This window comes from Microplitis demolitor, chromosome 2, assembly GCF_026212275.2.
Source record: "Microplitis demolitor isolate Queensland-Clemson2020A chromosome 2, iyMicDemo2.1a, whole genome shotgun sequence".
Lineage (NCBI taxonomy): Eukaryota > Metazoa > Arthropoda > Insecta > Hymenoptera > Braconidae > Microplitis > Microplitis demolitor.
In genome coordinates this window covers 4,418,230-4,442,755 of record NC_068546.1, presented here as the reverse complement: position 1 = coordinate 4,442,755, position 24,526 = coordinate 4,418,230, and the positions used below count along the sequence as shown (strand labels likewise).

General features: G+C 29.8%; 3 protein-coding genes across 3 annotated transcripts; all 3 read left to right on the top strand.

Annotated features, from left to right (window-relative positions):
• Positions 1-498: 498 nt before the first annotated feature.
• Positions 499-3,571, top strand: LOC103580219 (probable cytochrome P450 6a14). The gene is made up of 4 exons (XM_008561898.3): positions 499-1,799; positions 2,501-2,722; positions 2,789-3,040; positions 3,121-3,571. Exons 1-4 carry the CDS (start codon positions 953-955, stop codon positions 3,282-3,284), a joined length of 1,485 nt encoding a protein of 494 aa, XP_008560120.1. The 5' UTR covers positions 499-952; the 3' UTR covers positions 3,285-3,571.
• Positions 3,572-12,188: 8,617 nt separating this feature from the next.
• On the top strand, positions 12,189-19,986 carry LOC103580230 (uncharacterized). Its single transcript, XM_053743223.1, has 7 exons — positions 12,189-12,269; positions 12,458-13,546; positions 14,111-14,362; positions 14,679-14,823; positions 17,731-18,602; positions 19,120-19,341; positions 19,407-19,986. The coding sequence occupies exons 2-7, from the start codon at positions 12,469-12,471 to the stop codon at positions 19,823-19,825; spliced, it is 2,988 nt and encodes a 995-aa protein (XP_053599198.1). The 5' UTR covers positions 12,189-12,269; positions 12,458-12,468; the 3' UTR covers positions 19,826-19,986.
• A 1,204-nt stretch (positions 19,987-21,190) lies between these two features.
• On the top strand, positions 21,191-24,512 carry LOC103580231 (probable cytochrome P450 6a14). The gene is made up of 3 exons (XM_014444285.2): positions 21,191-22,739; positions 23,380-23,631; positions 23,696-24,512. The coding sequence occupies exons 1-3, from the start codon at positions 21,659-21,661 to the stop codon at positions 23,857-23,859; spliced, it is 1,497 nt and encodes a 498-aa protein (XP_014299771.1). The 5' UTR covers positions 21,191-21,658; the 3' UTR covers positions 23,860-24,512.
• Positions 24,513-24,526: the final 14 nt, after the last annotated feature.

Below are 24,526 nucleotides of genomic sequence, written 5' to 3'. Positions count from 1 at the left end.
AAGAACACACTTTCAAAAGTTTTAGTAGAATAATTTTTCCATGTAAATGACATCGGAAAATTTTTTTAAATTTTGGAATTTTATAACTGATAGACGAATAGATATGCCGAAAAGGTAAACAGGTATTTTTGTAGAAAATCTAATGCTTTACAAATAAAGGCTTTAATCAATTATTGATAAATTGAATATTTCGAAAGTTATTAAAGGTCAAATTTAAATTTTTACAATTTTTTCTTGTCCTAAAAAGTTTTTTCTTGGCTTAAGGAAATTCTTTCTCGCCTCAAGAAAATTTTAGCTTTGAATTCATAATGCAAAAAATTTACTAGTTTTGGGGTTCTCAGATTTTATACCCTGGAGAAATTACTTTATCACTAGAGCTGAAAATCAGCGTAATTCTTTTTCAAAGATGCATCTGCCTCGCCATCTATCAGAGCGGCAGAGCATCACAGAAGACCTTGTTTAAAAACAAGTTTATCAAATAATCCCGTTCTTCAACTTTCCAATTATCTATCTCCTTACATAACTGTCACTCATATGTAATATACGTAATATATATCAGTCACATTCGTTTTCTATAAAAGGAATCACCCAAAGTTTAATAATTTTAAAATATTATCATTAGTAATATTCTTTATTAGGACAAACAATGTGATTTATTCTTATATTTATACAAATATATGTGTACAGAGTTCAAATTACACTTACTTATAACTAAGATATGACTTTACACATTTAATCTTGTGTTCTCATACTAAATACCAGGGCAACAATATAATTATCATGTGTCAGAATGATTCGACAATAAATTGTGCACAATCATCTTAACAAATACCAGAAAAAAATATATGCATGGCAACTATTTTGTATAAATGATAGTACGCAGTAGACTGGTTACTCAGTTGTTTAAAAAACACGGCATAGATAATATTTAATATTTATAAAAAACATAACAATGGAACTGATTATTGGCCTAGTGGTTATTTTAATTTTACTTTATTATTATTTTACATCGACTTATAATTTTTGGCGAGATCGTGGTATAGTAGGACCTAAACCGATAGTTTTGTTAGGAACTATAAAAGATGTGATATTTGGTAAATTATCAATTGGTAGTTATTTGAAAAAAGTTTACGATGAATATTCAAATGAACCAATGGTGGGAATTTTCACTCGATGGGAGCCAGTTTTGGTGTTAAACGACATGGAATTAATAAAAGATGTCTTAATAAAAGATTTCAAATGTTTTATGGACCGCGGGTTGAAGATACACGAAAAACACGAGCCACTGACTGCGCACTTGTTTTTTATTGAAGCCAAGAGATGGCGTGTGCTGAGACCCAAGATGACGCCAGTGTTCACATCTGGAAAGTTGAAGGACATGTTTTATTTACTGACCGAGTGTGCAAACCAGTTGGATAAGTATTTGGACCAGTTTGATGATAAACAAGTTGATATTAGAGAAATAAGTGCCCGATTTGCGACAGATGTCATTGGAGTTTGTGCTTTTGGGCTGCAAGCTAATGCACTCGCGGAGGAAGACAGTTTGTTTCGTAGGATGGGCAAGAGGATTTTTGAGAATAATCCGAAGAATTTTGTAAAATTTAGATTGAGAAATTTCGCGCCTAAATTATATGATGTGGTTGGTAGCTGGTTTACAGATTATGAGCTTAACGATTTCTTTATCGGAATCACTCGAGATACTATTGAGTATCGTAAGAAGAATGGAATTATGAGGCATGACTTCATTGATTTGTTGGCGGGGTTAAAAGAAGATTGGAGTAAAAATAATACAGATATTGGTAAGTTACGATCGTAAAAAATTCAAAATATTAATTAGAGAACATTATAATAACAGTAATCCGTACGGCTACCCTAGAAATCCGTACGGTTATAGTAGAGGTACTGATGGCTACGCTGCCTAAATGTAAGGCTACCTTAGCGATTTGTACGGCTATAATACAATGAAGCAATAAATGTGAGGCTACAGTTGTAATCTGTACGGCTATGATAGAGACCCGGGTGGCTAAAATATCCAACTGTAAGGTTATCGCAGTGATCGGCGTGTTTCTGGTGGCACAATATGTGCGGCTATAAGTCGTAGTTGTAGTTATGATAGTAGTTTGTATGGCTACAGTAGCAATCCGTGCGGCTACGATAGTGTTCCGTACGGCTAAAGTACCTAACTGTAAGGTTATCACTGTGATCATCGCAGTTCTGATAGCACGATATGTCCGGCTATAAGTGGTAGGGGCAGCTATAAGAGTGGTGTGTACGGCTACAGTAAAAATACGTATGGTTATAGTTGTGGCACGTGCGGCTACAGTTGTTGTACGGCTGCTTACATTAGCGATCCATTCGTTCCCTTTTGCTGTGCAATTTCTATTATCGATATAATGTATTCGTAACCTAAGATTTTTCCAGATAAAAAACAAAATTAATAGCAATTTTAGTTCTTTTTCTGCGTAAATAACAAAACACATAATATTTTAATAATTTTCAGAATTAACCGATTCACTGATTGCTGCTCAATTATTTGTTTTCTTCATTGCGGGCTTCGAAACTTCGTCATCTACAATGAGCAACTGTATTTTTGAACTTGCACAGAATCACGATGTACAAAATAAATTACGAGATGAAATAAAAGAAGAAATGGAAAATAACAAAGGCGTGATAACATATGACGGAATTAAAAATATGAAGTACCTTGATAAAGTATTCAATGGTATGTTTATTTATCTATTTCTCATATTATTTGATATGTAATTTATTTACTTTTCTTTACACATAGAAACTCTGAGAAAATATCCACCAGTGACATCTATAATGAGAAAATCGACCAGTAAGTACACATTTCCTGGTACTAAAGTGACGATACCTGAGGGTACTGCCGTTTGGATTCCAAGCTTTGCGATCCAACGTGACCCGAAGTATTATCCAGACCCTGATGTTTTTGATCCCGAGCGTTTTAGTGAAGAGGAAATTAAAAAACGCCCAGCAATGGCTTTCTTGTCTTTCGGTGACGGCCCACGTAATTGCATCGGTAACTAAAAATAATAAATAATTATGATCATATTTTTTTTATCACTGATCAATAAAAATTGATTTATTTTCATTTAACAGGAGCAAGATTTGGGCAAATGCAAACGAAAGTTGGCATCGTTAAAATTTTACAAAACCACAAAGTCGACGTATGCGAACAAACTGATAAAAATTATACTATTAATAGCCGTAGTTTTCTTTTAGCGCCAGTTAATGGTGTTGTTGTTAAAATAATTAAGCAATAATAATTCATTCATATTATTAACATCCATCTCAAGCGAAAGCGTCAAGCACTTTCCTATTGTATTCAAATTCTTGACTGATTACCTCACGTGTATTTTGTTTCAATAACTTCTATTGTAGACTAAAACAAGATGAATTCAAAACTAAATTTTTTTATCAAGTAAATACCGTGTAATTTTAAGCTAATTAATTAAAATCATTATGCCCCGAGCTCTAATTGAATTAAAAAATAACACTTCCGCCACAGCTTGTAATTATTGTAAGTATGATAAATATCTCAACTAATCGACTTAATTATTTTTTCATTAGTTCTGATCCTAGTAGACCCAAATTACGGTAAATAACCATAATTTACAGTAAATTATGGTAGAATTCCAGATTTAACGGCAAATTTACGATAAAATTGCGGCAATTCACCGTAAAAATTACGGCAATATGCGGCATTTTTACCGCAAATTCGCCGTAATTTACGCTATTCAGAAGAATTATTGTAAAATGCGGCATTTTACCGTAAATCACGGTAAGTTGTATTCATATACCGTAAGTTATGGTAAATTACCGCATTTTACGGCGATCTACAGCAAATTGCGGTAAATCGCGGCAAATTTGTCATTAATTACGGTAGATTGCAGTTAAATACGGTAATTTACCGTAGTTCAGATCCACTAGGGGAATTTTTATTTAAAATATTACGAAAAAATACATTGTATATGAGTAATTTTTAAAAAACGCAATGACAATTAGTTTTTTGTAACACATACTCAAAATGTAGGCCACGGCAGGTGATAAAAATATCTAATAGTTGAAATTGTGACGTCAGCGTACAAAAAATAATTTTTAGTTGCATGTACTGTAGGTTATGTGCAAAAAATATCGAAGTAACTCTCTGAGTCATCTTGTGACATAATTTTTTATCATATATTTGTAAGCGCCCTATATTACCTTTTGTACATAGGCATCCATTAATGTGCTTGTCGACTATTTTACAAATAATAATGTATCTATCGAGTATGATTCCGTATAAGACGCTCGTTGTGTTGACAACCTCTTCGGCTCGGTGATCAATCGGCACAAATCGTGTCTTACACACAATTGCAGGTACCTCTATCCTCCATAACTTTTACATATATGCTCTATATATACCCTGATAACACGAGTTGATCGTGAAAAAGTTGGTCATTCATTAGTTTCCGACCAACTTGACGACAAGTTATCGACAACTTCAGCTTTTGCAACTTCTGGCTACAAGTTACCGTCAAATTTCTCAGAAAGTTGGCGCCAGTATGAAGCCGCAACTGGAATGCAAGTTTCTGAGAAAATTGAAAGGAAACTTACCGTCAACTTATGATTGCCAACTTTTGCAAGCAACTTTTGCTACCAACTTTCCCAAAAAATGTCAATCAACTATTGGAGGTACCAACTGTTGGCGGCTAACTTGATGTCCAGTTGCGGCTGCAAGTTTCTCGTCAGTTTCTCGCCAACTTGGCTATCAGGGTAACTATATGTGACACTTTTCTCAATAAATACCTTGATTGCCAGCAGACGGCAAGCTAACGACGACCTATTGTTATGGTGGTAAAAGTTTACATTTCCCCTGATAGTCACCCTAACCATAAGTTAACTACAAGCTACTGCGTATTTTAAAGGTAACAAAGAAAAGTGTTGGAGAGCAAGTAGTTACCTTTAAGTTGATAGTAAATTGTCTGCAACTTTCTATTCAATTTGACTACAAGTATCAACATCAGACAAAGACGTTAATTTGATTGAAAGTTTCACTTCAAATTGACGGCAAGTTTTTCTGTCAAGTTACATTCAAGCTACTGCCGTATTCCGAAGCCAAAGGAAAGTATTATTCAGCCAAGCTTACCAGAAACTTTCTCGTTAAGTTAGCCGTAAATGTTTCACTGCAACACTTGTAGAGCAATGTCAGGCTACCAGGGTGAAAAATTGGTCCTGTGATAATTTACAAATTTCTATCTTACCAGCACACTGATTTGTACAGATGTCTGTTATGTGTATATTTTTGTCTATTATAGACAGAAATAAGCTTTAGGAAATCCAGCCGATACAGTCACTCACTCTATTAGTAACTACTTGGACACTAGTGGGAGGGGGGGGGGTATCTTAAACACTCGCCAGATTATGCAAGTTTTTTTTTGTTTATCAAAATTATAATGACAATTATATAGGTCATACATAGTAATAGATAAATACAATCGAACCGTGTTATGAACTCGTCTACAAAGGAGTAGGGGAATACAATTCCAAGAATTCCTGTACCCCCACTTCTGCTCAGAAGTCGAACGCCTTAATTCACACTTCCCCTAATTTACAAACGTGTGAATTTGTACACAACTATTTTTATAGTCATAGAGGGGGAATGTCTTCAATTTTTGTTTTTGACAGTCGATTCGATTCTTGAGTTTTGGTTTAGCTGTTGGGAAATAGAATATTTTTTTCAAAATAAAAAACCCCTGTCTCATATCTCCCCCGGTTATGAACTCAAGTCTACTGATTGAACATGGAGAAAAGAGACTCAATTCTCCATGTGAGTAACGTACTTGGAATACCTTAATTTAGTGACTGACTCAAAGATATAGAAGTCTGTACAAATACAGTAATGTAACTTTGAAAACGAAAGGCTGAAAATGTTGGGAATTAAAGTTACAGATTACACGGCAGCAGATGGACACTTCTTCGACTTTTTGGGCCAAAATCTTGAATCGCATCAACGATTAATAAAAACTGAAATTTTAAGAATTAGATTAAAATCGATAATTCCCTTGTTATGTAAAAAGTTAAATTTCCATAGCGATAAGTATTGAATTCGGGCTATCTTATAAACCATGCAGGCAATACGCTTGTTAAAATAGGAGCATGTCAAAGTTTACATTTATATGATTGTATAGTGAATCGATATTCTAATAAACAACAACTAGTTCTGCTAAAATGTATCATGAAACGCAAATACATAATAAATATGATTTTTGCAACTTTATGAACTCTTTGTATCTGTAGTAAAAAATACTCGTTTATCTGTAACATGTCATAGGCACGTTCTAATCCAGTGCTTCTCATAGATTAGTAAAAACATCGTCGATAACAATGTCGATAATGACATAAAATTATATTTTTGAAAATATGCATGATTTTAAAAATTAGATTCTTCTCAATTTATTTTTCCATTTCTGTTGAATAATGTAAGACGAGATTAATAAGTTGTGCCATATGTCAATAATTTAATTAAATTTAAATGTTAACTGAGAATGGGAGTGTTGGTAAGATTATAGAATGGGCGCCACTGTGATATTATTATTTGAAATATTAAAACTAAATGGTAGTAAAAATGTACTAGGGTAGTTATAGGTTAGTCGGATGCTAAAAAAATAAAAACGATTGTGAGAGCGAATTTTAAACTACAGATTCGAATAAAGCAAAAATTAAATTTTTTTAAAAATTTGTTTGTTTATCATTTTAAAAAAGGTGATGCTGATAAATAATTGTAGGTAAGCCCAGAGTAAGGGATAAGAAGTTTAATGCCGAAATAATTTATTAAATCGGTTGATAATTTAATTTACAACAGTCGCGCCCGGAAAAAGATTCCGAAAATTGGGCGCCAGGTTTGTTTCCCTGCCCAGGCTAGGCCACATAAATGTCTCTACATTAGTTTTGTTATGATAGTGACCCATGCTCGCAATTCCTACCTCACTAGATATTATACTTCATTACTCTTTTTACATTTAATTCAACTACAAAATTTCTTAAATAGTCATTTGAAATTAAAAAATTAATAACACACCGAACAACCAAATACGAATGGAAAAATCTTGATCCGATTCAATACCGTTTTTGAAAACGTTATTTTGAATTGATTCAGATTCAAAATCAATTGAACGGAAAGGAGCAACCAGTTTTTGGATAAACGTAAAACATAACCTAAGAATTTTTCAAAAAATACAAATAAAATAGGAGCCAATAAATTATTATTGTATAGTACTCTATCCTAAAAAAGTTGGTGTTATGTCAACGCTTATAGTCGTCATGGCAACGGTCACAATAGAGACGGTTGCCATAGCAACGGTTGTTATGGAGACTGTTATTACGGCAACGGTTGCTATGGGAATGGTTGGTCATGTTAGAAGCCAATAGGGACAATAGGCATCCATGATGAATATTTTTAATAGCGATTTTTTCATAAGGAGCGCGTGGAAGGTAGTAGATATCACAACATTACAAGAGGTAAAAAATAATGGCAGTGCACAACATCTTTCTAGTAATAAAAAAAAGAAGATAATTATCCCTCGCAGTTTTGCGAATGCCGTAAAAATGCCGTAAATTTTCGGGATTTATGCACATGCCGTAAATTTACCGTAATAATTTGGTATTAAAATGGTTATTTTGGCCAGTTTTTTTCCTGCAGTTATGCCATATACTTACTGCACTTATGCTGTAGAGTTACCAGATTACTACAGTAATATTACTATAAAAATGCCGAACTTTTACCGAAAAAATGCTGTAAAAAAACTATAACAATACCGAACTTTTACCAAAAAAACTGTAAAAATGACGAACTTTTACCAATAAAATGCTGTATAAAAACTATTATACGATAATGTTACAATAATGAAATCGTTGTTTTTGTGATAATAATACTGTCAGTATCCTGCAATTTTGCCAGATTTACGCTGATGAAATAGAAAATTGTAAAAAATATGATTTTATTTTTTGTTCGCTTCTGCATTTAACATCATCGAAAATTTGCAAAATGTAATATTTTTTATTTTATTTTATTGGTTCACACAATTCTTACTCAAACAAAAAAATGTAAGTGAAAATAACTATCTGTGAAAATTGATGTTTTCAATTTTTTAAAGTTCGTTTGTATCCATCTGAATACAATTAGTAACATCTTTCAAGTAAGTGATTTGGCATAATGGCTACCAACTCAGAATTTGAACGATTAGGTCTCGGGATCGAGTCCACGAGTAGACGGTTTTTTTTTTTTTTTTTTTTTTTTTTTTCATGACAGTTATTGCATATAATTTTATAAGGTTATATAAAATTATATAAAATTAGATATAACTACATTAAATTTTGTACGATTATATATAAATTTTTTTCTGGGTAGAACGGTTAGATGCTGCAGAAATGCCGAAAATATACTATAAATATGCTGTATAATTACGGTTTTAATGCTGTGAAAATACCGTATTTTTTTTGATTTATTGCCGTAAATATTCTGAATTTATTTCGTAAATTTTTGGCAATAATACGGCAAAAAAACTGGCCAAAATAACTCGAGTAATACCATATTTATGCGATATTTATACCGTACAATTCCGGTATTATTTCGGTATTTCCAAAACCGCGAGGGAATTTTAATTAAAAAGTAATTAATCAACAAAGTGAATTGCGCAATTGAAATAATAATTTTCTTTTAAATAAAAAACAAATAAAATAAATAATAAAAAGGTTAAGCAATATTCTAGAGTTCCAAAAGAATAATTCAAATACGTTCAGAGAATGTGAATCATATAAATATAGGTTATAGCTGATAAAAACTTAATTATCAATCTGTACGAAGAACAGCGACCTTTGAAACAGTGTCACGAAGCATCTCAATGCACTTTAAGATTAATAATGTTATATTATATTGCTTTGATAAAATTTTTAATAACCCTAGAAATTATGTAAGCACATTATTCATTCGTTGTTTTTACAACTTTCAATAACCGATCGATACTTTGTTAATAATACGGTTTTTATTGATATTTTATAAAGCAATTAATTAGAATTAATGATAATTCGAATGTACAGAAATACATGAAACTTGATTTTTTTTCATCAATGAATCTTTATTTAGAACTTATTTACATTCTTATTGTATCAATCAATGAACTTTTTATCGTAATAATTAATTACTATTTATTTTATTATTAATTACTTCGTTATTATTATTTATTATTATAACTTACGAATAAACACTTTGAGCTTCTTGAGCTCGGAAACAACAGGAAGGGGTTGTTCCGCAGTGTCAACTGTTTTTCAGATTTTTTTTTTTCTCAAAATAGATTTTTGGTTTTCCAAATTGTCCAAATAATATGATCAGCAGTTTTAATTTGAAATTAAGCATAAAAAATTTTTTTTTCTTCTAAAACTCATAAACTGAAAAAAATTATGAAAACTTCTGATGCAATAGGTCATTTCATATTTTTAATTTTTTCTGACTTATCAGCAATTTTAATGATTATTTAATAACTTCTATAATAAAACTCTTAATATTTATTTCTAATTATAAGAAAACTATTTCAAAATGATAAGAATTCAATGTTGCTTATATAACTCATAATTAAATTGTTATTGGAATTGTTATCACGTTATTTCCCACAATGTCTTGTTATGATAAAATAAAAATTTATTTTATCCAGGAAGAAAAATATACATATTTACATATAGTTAAGATCATATATGTTCATAGCTAAAAATATCTGATAATATCATCGATCATATATATTAACCTATAATTATGTCCGCTATCATGTGTGATCGTATGTGATTACATATATATCAAACTCATAACTTATATGATAATATATGATCATATCCCTGATTAAGAAAAATGATTTAACCCATGTTAAGTGTATATCTATATATTAGTCGTTTCAAATTATTTTAAATCATTTCAAATCATTTTTCATAATCAGGGATATGATCTTTGGTAATGTCTAATGTCATGCGTTTTTATATGATTACATATCACTGCAGATAAAATTTATATCTTACATGATCATGTACGGAGACATTATTATATATGATTATTGCCCATGCCTAATGCCATCTGGTTTTATATGATTACATACACTGTAAAAAATAATTTTAAAATTACAATACAAAAGGAATTGAATTTTCATAACTAGATATTTGAATTGTATTTTAAATAAAAAAAAAGCTTCAAATTTAATGTACGTAATTTAATAATCAAGCTGGTATTTAAAATTAAGAAAAAGAAAATGAGTTTTAATAAACGTACTTAAAATTTATACTTGTTTTTTAAATTATCAAAGCAAGTATTGAAAATTCTAAGACACATTGAATTTTGATAATTCCATTTGAAATTTCATAATACTTATTTGAAAATTCAGATACTTGTATATGAAATTTCGGCGCGTGACGTGCTGCGCGTTCAGTAATCAAGGATTGTGTATTAATACTAATTAGTTAAATATATAATAAATTTGAGTAATGTGAGCGGTGTACATCAGACTTTATTGTTGTTAAGTTTTTATTTCCTCGATAATATAAAGTAAATAAGACTTGTGACTGAACTGAACATCATTGACAGTACACAGTATTAAATTTGATATAGCATAATGCTAATAAACATAATGTTGTTTTATAGTGATTTAAATATTAAAATATTTATTTACCTTCTACTTTTTTAAACGTTTAAGAAAAAAAAATATAATCACCCGCTATATTATATTATATTATAACAATGGTAAATAAAAAAAAAAAATTTATAAAGTTGTTTATGGAATTGATGACAGTTTATAAAATTTTGAAGTTTTATCAATAAACATTTTGTTACTTTATATACCTAATAGTCTTTAATTTCCATGTAACCATACACTGTTAAAAAAATTGTTTGAATTTTCAAAACATTGTATATAACGCAATAAATACATACAATTGTGTTTGAAATTTCATTGTAACGATCGTATAAAATTTAAAATATACACTTTTGAATTTTAAAATAAACAGTTCAGATTTTCAAATACATCTATTTGAAAATTAAAAAGAAAGTGTTTGAAAATTAATAACAAAGTATTTGAATATTAAAAAAATTGTATTTAAAAATTTAAAACGAAGTATTTGAAAATCCAAAGTGTTGATTTGAAAATTCAAAAACGTGTATTTTAAATTCTATATGAAATTAGTAATGAAATTTCAAGCACAAATGGATGTGTTTATTGCGTTATATACAATGTTTTGAAAATTTAAACAATTTTTTTAACGGTGTATGAGTCCAAATCAAGTTTAGAGCCTACATGACCATATACGATCATATACAAAGACACTGTCACAAATGATTATAGATCATGTCTAATGCCGTCTGTTTTTATATGATCACATATATTTAGATTAAATTTAAAGCCATCTATAATCATATACACGATCATATCTGATCACATACTAGCTTATACATGGTTATTCCAATTTCTTCTCTGGTAACTTATAACGGCCTACAAAAAAATTAACAGAACCAGGGATGAAAGTAACGCATTGTCACGGGATTAAATTTTTTTTAAAATTAATAGCCTTCGAAATTCCTCTATAGATCACTCTTTTTTAAAATAACCCTAACATTTGAATTACCTGCTTTGATTAAAACAGACGATTCGCAACGATTTACAATGTTAAAAGCCAATAAAAAGGGTGATTCAAAATTATTCAAAGTACTCAAAAGCATTGAAATGTATTTAAAAATTTTTTTTCTAATCGTTTTAAATCGTTTCTTTTAAGAAGGGTATTAAAAAATTCATTCAGCTCTGAATATAACGAAAAAATTAACACCAACAGTTAAATAATTATATACTAACATTAAGGATCCCCTATAAGATAATAATCTTGAAAAACAATTACAGAACTTTGCACCCTCGATTGTATTTTTTTAAAAGCGTGGTAAAAATTTACATAACTGCAATTGTCATCAGATGTATATTGAATCCAATGCTTTAAAAAAATATGCTAACGATAATCCTGAAGAACCTTTGTGATTAGATTATAAATGTGTATACTTTCCTCCTTAGAAAATAAAAACATAAATATGAATTCAGAATAAAAGAGGAACGATATGTTATAATCGAGTACATTAATGGCTTATCAATAAATTGTTTGCGCTTTCAACGAATATATCTCGGTTAACCAGTTTAATACGATCTTTCTGAACTTCATCATCGCAAGTTTGTTGTTGCACTGCATCACATGTAAGTTTTTTTTTTTTTTTCAGTCATTATTTTTAAAAATTACTCATTATTGTCATTACCTAAAATAATTAACGTCAAAATATAATTATATGAAATTTCATACATTTGATTTTAGCGACGTTTTGTTAAATTTTAATATCCCGACTTCGATACTTCTAAATTATACTAAATAACTTTTTTTTTTTCAGATACCGAAATAATGAATTTGATCGAATATATAGGATGTTTTATAGCATTTTTGATATTCTTATATTGGTATACAACAGCGACATTTAAATTTTGGATTGAACGTGGTGTAGCTGGTCCAGAACCAACAGCATTTATTGGTAATTTTCGTGATGTACTATTTAGTAAAATATCACTCGGTGAATGGCTTGCTAAATATTACCATGAATTTCCAAATGAACCGATGGTGGGTGTATTTGTACGGCGAACACCACTTTTGATACTTAGAGATTTAGATTTAATAAAAGATGTATTTATACGTGATTTTTCAAAATTTCATGATCGTGGATTAAAAACATTTGAACATGCGGATCCTTTGTCACAAAATTTAATAAAATTGGAGCATGCGAGATGGCGCCCACTGAGAAATAAATTGTCACCGGCATTTACATCCGGCAAATTAAAAGAAATGTTTTATTTACTTCGTGATTGTGGTAATTATTTTCAAGATTACTTAGAAAAAACCGTTGCTAAGGATGAACCTATTGAAGTACGTGATCTTACAGCGCGGTTTACAACAGACGTTATTGGAACTTGTGTATTTGGTGTACAAATGAATGCTATGAGCGATGATAATAGTGACTTTCGTCGTATGGGAAAATATGTGTTTAAAGTGAACTCATTTAAATTATTTCGGTTTCGTGTACGTGAATTATTTCCGGCTGTTTATAAAATTATTGGACCTGCTATGAAGGATAAAATGGTTGTTGACTTTTTTATGAACACTATGAAGGATGCTATCGCGCATAGACGTAAATACAATGTTGTAAAACATGATTTCATTGATCAAATAATGGAACTACAAGACAATCCGGATAAAATTGAAATTAAATTAACTGATGAACTATTAACGTCACAGTTATTTGTTTTCTTTTTGGCGGGATTTGAAACTTCGTCGACGACAATGAGTAATGCGCTTTATGAACTGGCGTTGCATCAAAATGTACAGGATAAGTTAAGAGCTGAAATTTTGGATACGTTGAAAGCGTGTAATGGTGAAATTACTTATGACATCATTAAGTCTATGAAATATATGGATATGGTATTTAGAGGTGAGTTTATAGGGATGTATTTAATAATAGTTGTGGTAGTATGATATTCTTCAATTTTGGGATCTATTTATCGAGTAGATTTTTAGTTACTTATAAAAAATACGAAATTTTGATTTTACTTAATTTTGTTTTTTTCAATGTAATTTTATTTTTTATCTATTTTTAAATTAAATCGAACATAACTTCAGTAAATTTTAGTAATTGGCCCAAGACATTAAAGTTATAATAATTTTTATTTATTCATATTTCGAGTTAATCGACTAATTGAGAAAAATCTTGTGGCAATAAAATAATTTTACTCAAAATTATTTAAGAAAAAAAAAATATTAACATATATACTTATTAATTTGCATAATATCATTGCTAATAAGAATTTGTAACTCACGAAGCGTAGCAAGTAAAAAATGGCGGAGCTTTGTCCACCTCAGTTGCAGGTGGCGTTGTTGTTCTTATGAATATGCGCACGCATGAATGGGCGGTGCTGATTATAGCGGGTTATTTGAAAATTCGAAATCAAATTGTTGATGTAATTAAAATTAACACGTAAATAATATTTATTTATAGAATCCTTGAGACTCTATCCACCAGCGACGTTATTAGTGAGACGTGCTAACTGTAATTACACCTTCTCTGGTACAAATGTTACGATACCAACAGATATGAAGGTAATGGTACCAGTTCTAGCGATTCATCGCGATCCTCATATTTATCCAAATCCAGAAGTCTTTGATCCCGAGCGATGGACACCAGAGGGCAGAGCTTCAAGACATCCATTGACTTGGCTGCCTTTTGGTACCGGACCAAGAAGTTGTATTGGTAATTATGTTTAATTACTACAGTCGAATTCTATTAACTCGAACAGTTAGTCTACGGTAAAGCGAAAATTTCCTGGGAATTCCGACATATTGAATGCCCCTTCTCCTTTAAGGAGTAAACTACACGCATGCGTACTTACATCTACATGAATTATGCATACACAAACATACATCGTAACATACAAATGTATAGCATCGAGTGGGAGACCGCGTAGCTCGTAGTGGGGGTCAAGATTGAGGGGAAGTTCCGAGTTAATGGAATTCGACTATATAAATATCTACTATTATCGTTAAAAAAATAAATTTTCCAATTTTAGGAGCAAGATTTTCTAATCATCAATCAAAAGTGGGTTTAATTAAAATTCTTGAAAAATACCGTGTTGATGTATGTGAAAAAACAGACATACCTTATAAAATTCATCCAACTGGATTTTTATTAGCGCCATTAAATGGAATCTATTTGAAATTCGAAAAAATTTAGATTTATTAAATTTAAATATATAAAAAAAAAAAAAAAACGAATTTTATATTTATCATAATGACATTGACCTCACTAATTGTTATTATTATTACTTTTGACTTTTTAATCAAACTCGTGATGTTTATAAAAATTTTTTTCATTATGCTCATAATTAAAATAATTTTTTTATCACTGCTCTCAATTATAATTATTTAAAATATGAAGTAAGGTCTGAAAATGAGTGGAAATGTATATTTTACATGAGTGAATGTTACTAAAATAATAATTAATTTTTTTCTAATGTATTTCTTATTTTACTTAAGACGCGTTTTCATTTGTTTCTCTATTCACACTCAACTAGATAAGCGGTACTATCTCTGTTGCACTTGTACATTAAATAGGAACTTTGTCCAAGCTTTTCTCGTAAACAAATGGAAGTTATCAAAAAATTCAAGTGCACTTCGCTAGTTCATAGAGTAAAGCATCGGGTCTGTGTCTTTATTTTGCGTTTAGAGCTTTTATTTCAGAGAAAAGCTGGGACAAAATTATCTGAAAACCGTTCTTAAAAGTAACTTCCAAGCATATTAATTAATTAGTAATAAAATACATTAATATAAATAATATATTATCTTATTTTTATATTAATAACTAAGTATCAAAAATACAAAAAAAAAAATAATATCACTGAAAAAAATGTAATTCATATTTATCATATCAATTATTATTATTATTATTATTATTTTTTTATTAAATTAAAATAATATATTATGTTATATATTATTCTCGATTTACTATTCGTTTATCATTTATATAAATTTATCACTTTTGATTGTTATTATTATGACTACTTACACGAAAATTATTGTGATTATTGAATTTAATGGTTTTAAAAAAATAATATTTTCAATGGAATTTAAACTTATTGACGTTTTATTTTAATTCCAAATAAGTATTGAACTACTGAGTTAATGCAAAAATTGACATCTATATTTTTTATAAAAAATTTAATTTCTTACATATCTATACATTTAAGGAGATTCGATCGAATCTAATGTAAAAAGGATTTTCCAACTTTAAGATTTGAAACTTAGTATACATATATAGAAGTACTTCATCTATATGTTCTCAAAATTTGAATATAACCCACCGTCTAATTTTTTACGAAAATAGATTTAAAAATTACGTTTTTAAAGTTCTTATACACAGGCTCTTATGGCGGACAAGCTCCCGGCATGACTTATTCGATTATTTTCATTTTTAACCTCCCAAGTTTAAAAAATAAAAAACCACATGCCATAAACTTGAATATTTTTGAAATATGATAAGATTTTAACAATATAGTGTTACCGTTGTAATTATTTAAATAATTAAAGTTAAACTTTATTATTTAATCTCGTTTATCGACAGAGATACATATTATTGAGGGTTTGGCAACGTCGCGGAAGCAGCTGAGAGAAAAAACAAAGATAGAAATACATTAATAAGAGAGACAAGATTAGAAATAAATTTTTCCCGCTTTAATTTGAATATCGATTTGTAAGAAGTTAGAACGCGCTGTTGCCAAATCTTCTTACTAAATCATATGAGTCAAAAATAACCAAGTCATTTCATTACTTTCTGTAATTAAATATGTAATGAATATTAATTTATGAATTCGTTATGTTATTATAAATTAACATAATGAATTTTCATAATTATTAAAAGAATTTAGCAAACAAAAAAATTCAAACACTACTTTGACTCACTAGTATCGGTCGAACCTCCTTAAGTTGTGTGTAATAATTGAGTTGTAATTTTTATTCAAACTGCTCATTAGACAATTTAAAAAGAAAATACTAATATTCTTAAAAACTTAAGATCTTTTGTTCAGAAAAAAAATTTTCATGAAAATTGTATTTTTAAAATTGCAATATTTGTCAATAAAACCAGAGGATTTTATCTGATAACTAGAGAAATGCCCAGATAATGCAATGGGATCTAACCTGCTATCTATTCGTGACCATGTACCTGATGCTGCATAAATAAATTATAGAATGAAAATTTTTGATGACTGTTGGTTGAATTTATCCAATTATGATATTTTCTATAGTAATTAACGGGTCTCGAAAAATAATTTGTGAGTCATGTTACAAAAAAAGGTCAAAATCAGGTCCTTGGAATTTTTGGGGTAAATGCCGTAAAGATGCATTTATCAATTATAGTTTTTTTTTTCCAAATTTTTCGGGAGTCCATTTTGCCCCAGTTATCTCATATTAATATAAAACTCGGTGTCATATCAAATTCATGAAAATATACTACGATGACAAATTTTTTTTGCCAAGTTTTGGAGGGGGGGGGGGGTGTTCGTTGCACTCCGGAAAGTCAGTTGTGGCGTAGGCCCTTCTATAATTTAAAAATAAATAAATATTTAATATAAAAAATTACATTTAAATACATTACTAATTACACAGAAAAAAAAAATTCTTGGAGCCAAAAAATTTTTTCTAGTCTTAAGAAAAATTTCGTTTTCGTTTCATATTCAAAATTTTTTTGGCGTCAAAAAATTCATTTTTTCTGTATACACTTACTCATAAAACTTAGAAAAAAAAATAATAATAATCTGGTATATATTTTTTTCAAAATATAATTTTTTGATAATAAACACATTTAATGCTGTCGTCAAGTAAAAATTTTTTTTTTTAGGTTTATAAGAATATTATGATCATAATACTTATAAATACATGTAATAATTTGCAATGTCATCCAGCTAATCGACATATGACAACACAATTTTACAAATAAGAGTAGGGAAATATATCTCTAGTGTTGGCTTTATATAACCATACATTAAAAGTCATTTAATTCATTTATCAATGTCAGCTTATGCGCAGTAGTGAAAAATTGTACATTTGCTAACTGAAAATAAAAAGTGTTGTGTTAATTAAAAAAATAAAAATGTTATTAGAATTAACATTAATAATTGTATCAATAATAATATTTTATTATTATTATACAAATAATTGGAACTTTTGGTCATCGCGTAACGTGAATGGACCAAAACCTTCAATACCTTTTGGAACTGTCAGTGACATCATGACCGGAAAACATAATTTTGGAACATACCTCCAACAAATTTATATGGAATACAAAAATGATAAATTGGTGGGAATTTATCAGTTACGTAATCCAGTTGTGGTACTAAATGATTTAAATTTAATAAAAGATGTTTTGATAAAAGATTTTAGTAAATTTGTTGATCGCGGGCAAACGATAAATGAATCTCATGATCCTTTGTCAGTTCATTTGTTTAATTTAGAACCAAAGAGATGGCGGTTACTGCGTTCGAAATTGTCCCCGATATTTACATCGGGAAAATTAAAAGACATGTTTTATTTATTACTTGAGTGTGCTGATCAGATGGAAAGTTATTTAGATAAATTTGAAAATCAAATTGTTGATATGCGTGACATCCCCGCCCGTTATGCGACAGATGTTATCGGTGTTTGTGCTTTTGGGCTTCAAGCGAATGCACTTGCGGAGGATGACAGTTTGTTTCGTAAAATGGGCAAGAGAATTTTTGAATTAAATTTTAAAAATGTTGGCAGGGGTATTTTGGCTAATTTCACCCCCGGGCTTTTTAAAATAGTGGGTTATTTTTTTCGAGATAAAGAAATGGTTGATTTCTTTGTTGGTATTACCAAGGACACGATGGATTATCGCAAGAAAAATGGTATCGTGAGACATGACTTTATCGATTTATTAATGGCATTGAAGAATCAACCGAATAAAGTTGGTGATATTGGTAATGATTGATATTTTTTTTGTTTTTATTATGACAAATATATTTTATAAATTCGACTCGGTGACATTGCTCCGGAAAATTTTATTTGTATGGTACAGTTTTTATAAGATGGTACAAAAAAAATTATTGTCTAATCATCTGGAAATTTGAATTTAATAAATACAAATTTAAATTTTTTTTGTGTCCTTGTGGTTTCCGAAGTTATTACGAGAGCCATACGAGAGTACAGATTTTTTTTGAAAAAATACAAATTTTTGGATTCGCCTTTTCAGTCCCCAGTATCGACCCAGGAGCAATAAGGGCAAAGTCAAAATTTTTTTTTTTGAATCATTCTATCAATTTTCAAAATGTAAGAAAATAAAAAAATACGAATTTTGAAACTTTTTGTGTGTCTTGATACTTCCGGTATCAATCCAGGAACCATGAGGGCACAGACAAATTTTTTTTTTATCTCGAATAATTCTATTGATTTTAAAAAGTATGAAAATGAAAAAATCTAAAAGTATTTATTTTACAGAACTAACAGATAAATTATTAGCAGCCCAATTATTTGTATTTTTCGCTGCCGGTTTCGAAACATCATCAACAACGATCGGTAACGCACTTTACGAATTAGCTCGCAATAAATCGATCCAGGAAAAGTTAAGACAAGAAATTCGCAACGAATTAATTCAAACAAATGGAAAATTAACTTATGACAATATCAAAAATATGAAGTATCTAGATAAAGTGATAAAAGGTATTCGAACTCAAGTACATGGTAAAAAATTGAGATGACTAACCCAATTTTTTCATATTTTTCAGAAACTTTACGAAAATACCCACCGCTGCCATTTTTGACCCGCTGTTCAATTGATTCCTACAAATTTACAGACACCGACGTGACAATTCCCGCAAATACTGATGTCTGGATTCCAATATACGGAATCCAAAGTGATCCTCAGTACTTTCCAAACCCAAATCAATTTGATCCCGAGCGGTTTAGTGAGCAAGAAATTAAGAAACGACATGAAATGACTTTTCTGTCGTTTGGAGACGGCCCGCGTAATTGCATCGGCGCACGTTTCGGAACTATGCAATCAAAAGTAGGATTGATAACAGTTCTGCGCAATCATACTGTTGATATTTGTGATAAGACAGATTTAAATTATGAGCTGAATCGCCGAGGATTTTTGTTGGTACCCAAAAATGGAATTTTTTTAAATATTAAAAAATCTCCTTAATAATTTTATAGAATTTTATTTATGAAGGTATAAGTCTAACTAAATCAATTTAAAGTGAAAATGAGAACGACACTCCAGTCAAAAAATTGTGCTTACGTGAAAAATCCACTATTATTTTAGCGGTCTCGTTCTACCCGTCATTCCCTTATAAAAATATATAAGGGACGAAGGGGGGGGGGGGGGGGGGGGAACACAGGATACCCCTAAAATTAAATTTAAAAAAAAAACACTTTCGTAAATATAATTGACCATTATTTTTAATTTTCTTTGTTAAACTTTTTCAAAAATCTAATGTCACTCGAAAAATATTGATGATATTTGTTTTATGATAAAAATTGTTAAAAATATTCTTTTGCATCCAATAATGTAAAATGTAATCTTCCTTTATGTGCATTAACAAAAAAATTTAATTTAATAAAATTCATTTAAAATCCCGAATTTTTTCTTTACCTTTTCTAGGGGGTACCCCATTTTTCCCGCAAAAATGAAAACTTTTTTTTTCAACGGCAACTAAAAATTTTTTGTATTCACTTCGAATATCATTAAACAAAAAAATTTTTTTGGTTTTAAGTTTTCGAAAACTTAGTATTCCCTTATGTATCTCGTTTGGACTCCCCCCCCCCCCCCCTATAAGGACTTTTATCTTAATAGATTGTCTTACCTGACTGAGTAATTACGTAACCGCAATAATACGTCAGGATTTTGTTGCCTGAGGAATTATCAATGTATATAAAAAAAAAGTTGACATTGCATCTATGATGTATTTTTTACATGACTTGCACTATTAGATAGATCGGATGAGATTTTTGAATAATTTACATAATTATAATATTGTATTTGTACAATAAATATTATTGAGACAATATATATGATATGTATTGAATGAGTGACATAAATAATAATTTATGATACTATTTTTCAAATTAATCTGTAAGATAGTAAATAGAAAAATTTGTATGAAAAGTATAAAAATTTTATTGGCTCATTTTTTTTTGTTTTTATAAATTTTTAATTCACAGACGCGTGGCCGTCGAATCAATATCCAGCTTTAATTTTTATCCAAATAATTTATTTCCTCGGAAAAAAAAATATTTATTTCTTTCAAGTGCAAAATTGCTACTAATTTTTTATTTTACAATTTTCAGTCTCATCATGCCATTATTTAAAAATTTTTAAAATCATAATTTCATATAAGCGAGGCATTTAATTTCATATATTGCTAATTGAAAAATAAAAACAATTTCAACCGCAAAAAAAATAAAAATCTTGATATAACTATATTATCATTAATTACTCATAACTCATTTAACAGCCGCGCTCATGGTCATGTGCCACCTCCCTCATACACCACTACAATTTTGACCCACGAACACATTCAAGCAGACGTAATAGAGAACTCGCGACGTAGTGAATCAGTAGGCTTGCCAGTAACCTTTTATCGCATTTACAAATCGTAAACACAAGTAAATTAATTTATAAGATGTTTTTTCTTTTTAATGGTAATAAGTAATTTTTTATTTAAAAATAAATATTTAAATTTTCCCGCGCAATTAAAAAGTTTATTAATCATTTAAATTATACATAAAAAAATATTCAAAATTATTAATCAATTTTTATAATTAATTGTGTGTTTAAACTTGACTGTAACCTTGTAAATTGCCGACTGTAATCATCATTGATAAATGCAGCGAATAGTGTGATATATAAGAGTGTCTTGTGAAAAAATTAAAAAAAAATTCATATAACCTAAAAAATAAAATATCAACTTTCTGAAAAAAAAAAAAAAAATTTTTTTTAATTTAATGCTTTGATTAATGAAATTAAAAATTAAAAATGATAATAGAATTTTTTTGCACATTGTTATTGATAATATTAATTATTTATTATTGGTCAATATCAACTTACGGTTATTGGCGTGAACGCAATGTACCGGGGCCGGATCCTTCACCATTGGTCGGTAATTTCAAAGATGTATTGATGGGTAAAAAATCATTCGGACGTTGGCTTGATGATTATTATGCTCAATATCCAAATGATAAATTTATTGGAGTATTTATACGCCGGCAGCCATTGTTAATAATAAGAGATTTGAATATTTTAAGAGATATATTCATACGAGATTTTTCGAAATTTCCTGACCGTGGTTTGAAAACATTCGAACATGCGGAGCCACTGTCGCAGCATCTTGTGAATCTTGACCACACGAAATGGCGGCCGCTACGTCACAAATTGTCACCGGCATTTACCTCTGGTAAATTGAAAGAAATGTTTTATTTATTGGTAGAGTGTGGGGATAATTTCAAAGATTACGTTACCAAAATAGTCAACAAAGAAAGTGACGGAATAATTGAAGTTAGAGATTTAACAGCACGTTTTACGACAGATGTTATTGGCACGTGCGCATTCGGGCTTCAATTGAACGCAATGGCTGATGAGGAAAGTGAGTTTCGTAAGATGGGAAAATACGTTTTCAATATTGATTGGAAAAAATTAATAAGGTTCCGTATCAGAGAGGCCGCACCATGGTTGTACAGATTACTGGCGCCCATAATGCATGACAGTGTGGTAACCAACTTTTTTACAAATATTATGAAGGACACTATTGAATACCGCAGGGCTAATAAGGTCGTTAAACATGATTTCATTGATTTGATTATGGAGTTACAAGATAATCCGGATAAAATAGATATTAAGTTAACAGACACGCTGTTGACTTCACAGTTATTTGTATTTTTTTTGGCGGGATTTGAGACTTCTTCGACGACAATGAGTAATGCGCTTTATGAGTTGGCCCAGCATCATGATTATCAGGATAAATTGAGGGATGAAATTAGAGGAGTGCTCAAGAGCAATGATGGAAGACTCAGTTATGAGTTGGTCAAAAATATGAAATTCATGGATATGATCTTTAAAGGTAATGTTTTTTTGGGTTTTTACTATTAGAGAACATCATAACGAACAAAAAAAGATTTTATATAACCAACCAGAGCAAAATTTTGGGTTACTTTTAGTAAAAGTAGGCAGGCGGCTTTATTCATCCCCTATTCGCTTCGAGTCTCTAGTTAAAGAAAAAAAATTTCCTCGGGACTTTTTCTGGTTTTTCTTACTAGAGGGCATCATAAGGGATGAAAAACGTTCGTATTGTCTGGAATTATACCCAAAAAATGAAAAGTTACGGCCACTTTTTATAAAAATGCATGGACTTGCATCCTCTCTGATCTTCTTGCGCCCTCTGCGCCATCATAACTCAAAAGTAATATTTTTCTTAGGCCTTTTTAGGGTTCCTCCTACTAGAGGACATTATAATGAACAAAAAACGTTAGTATTGCGTGAAGTAGTCCTCAACAGAAAAAACGTTACAGGCTACATGGACAGTGTCATTCTCATCCTTCCTAATTTAGTTTATAAGAACAAAAATTTCTTTTGGGGACTTTTAGGACTTTCTCTCTGTGGGGTATCTATGAACGATATATAGAACATATATAATCCATATATGCTTCAGATATAGCCGATTTTCAATGTGTAATGATATTAATGAGTAATAATAATTACAGAGACGTTGAGAAAATATCCACCCGCAACGTTTTTAATCAGACGTGCAGACACCAATTATACATTTACTGACACAAACGTAACTATCAGAAAAGATATACGAGTCATGATCCCCGTGATGGCAATCCATCATGATCCTGCAGTCTACAAAGACCCAGAAGTATTCAATCCCGATCGATTCACTGATGAGGAGATTGCTGCGAGGCACCCGATGAGTTTTTTGGCTTTTGGTGATGGGCCAAGAAATTGTATTGGTAAATATCATTCTTTACTCTATAGAAAAGTATTCTACAATATAAGTAAATAATTATTTTTTAGGTGCAAGATTTGCCAACCATCAAACAAAAGTTGGTCTTATAAAACTTCTTGAAAACTTCAAAGTGGATGTTTGCGAAAAAACAGAAATTCCATATGAAGTTAATCCCAGAAGTTTTTTGTTAGCTCCGAAAAATGGAATTTATTTAAAATTTTCTAAAATTTAATATTTTATAGATAAATTATTTGTTTTTCTGCATTTAAGTTTGTGATTTTTGTTACCATAAATTTAAATAAATTTATCAAATTTGTGATAACAAAAATTATTGTTATATATTTAAGGGATATTAGATAAGATAACGAAAAAATGCGAGGCAAAATGGGTCGTTTTAAATTTTATTTATGAACTCAATCTACACATAGGAATGGAGGGGGGGAGATAGGTCATATGGACACTAATGGTGTAGGGTAAATTCCGTTTAGAAATATATTTTTTGCAGAAGATCTCATTTTGCCATTTTCAAAATTTATGTTATAATGTTTTATTTTGTCAAACAATGCCGAACATTACGAAACCCCGCCCCAACTCGCTGCATTGTGAGAAAAAAATATATATATATATATTTATACCCACCATTATTGTCATCATGCGGGCCATTTTGCCTCACATATTTTTTATAACTAAAAAATAATGATACCAAAAAAAAAAATTAATTTCTATTTAAATCAAATTTTTTAATTTATCATAACAAATAATTTTTCTTGTATTTAGTAAAATAATTTAATTCTTAATTAAATCGTTAGATTTTTTATTAAATAAATAAACTTTTCCGATTTTTAAAAATTAATTTGGCATTAAAATGAAACTTCTATATACTGAGCCTGCTCGCTGTA

Excerpts from the sequence above, each read along its gene's own strand:
- LOC103580219 (XM_008561898.3), top strand. The coding sequence starts at position 953 with ATGGAACTGATTATTGGCCTAGTGGTTATTTTAATTTTACTTTATTAT. Across the intron at positions 1,800-2,500 it reads TAAAAATAATACAGATATTG|AATTAACCGATTCACTGATT; the intron begins GTAAGTTACGAT and ends AATAATTTTCAG. Across the intron at positions 2,723-2,788 it reads CCTTGATAAAGTATTCAATG|AAACTCTGAGAAAATATCCA; the intron begins GTATGTTTATTT and ends CTTTACACATAG.
- LOC103580230 (XM_053743223.1), top strand. The coding sequence starts at position 12,469 with ATGAATTTGATCGAATATATAGGATGTTTTATAGCATTTTTGATATTC. Across the intron at positions 13,547-14,110 it reads TATGGATATGGTATTTAGAG|AATCCTTGAGACTCTATCCA; the intron begins GTGAGTTTATAG and ends ATTTATTTATAG. Across the intron at positions 19,342-19,406 it reads TCTAGATAAAGTGATAAAAG|AAACTTTACGAAAATACCCA; the intron begins GTATTCGAACTC and ends CATATTTTTCAG.
- LOC103580231 (XM_014444285.2), top strand. The coding sequence starts at position 21,659 with ATGATAATAGAATTTTTTTGCACATTGTTATTGATAATATTAATTATT. Across the intron at positions 22,740-23,379 it reads CATGGATATGATCTTTAAAG|AGACGTTGAGAAAATATCCA; the intron begins GTAATGTTTTTT and ends TAATAATTACAG. Across the intron at positions 23,632-23,695 it reads TGGGCCAAGAAATTGTATTG|GTGCAAGATTTGCCAACCAT; the intron begins GTAAATATCATT and ends ATTATTTTTTAG.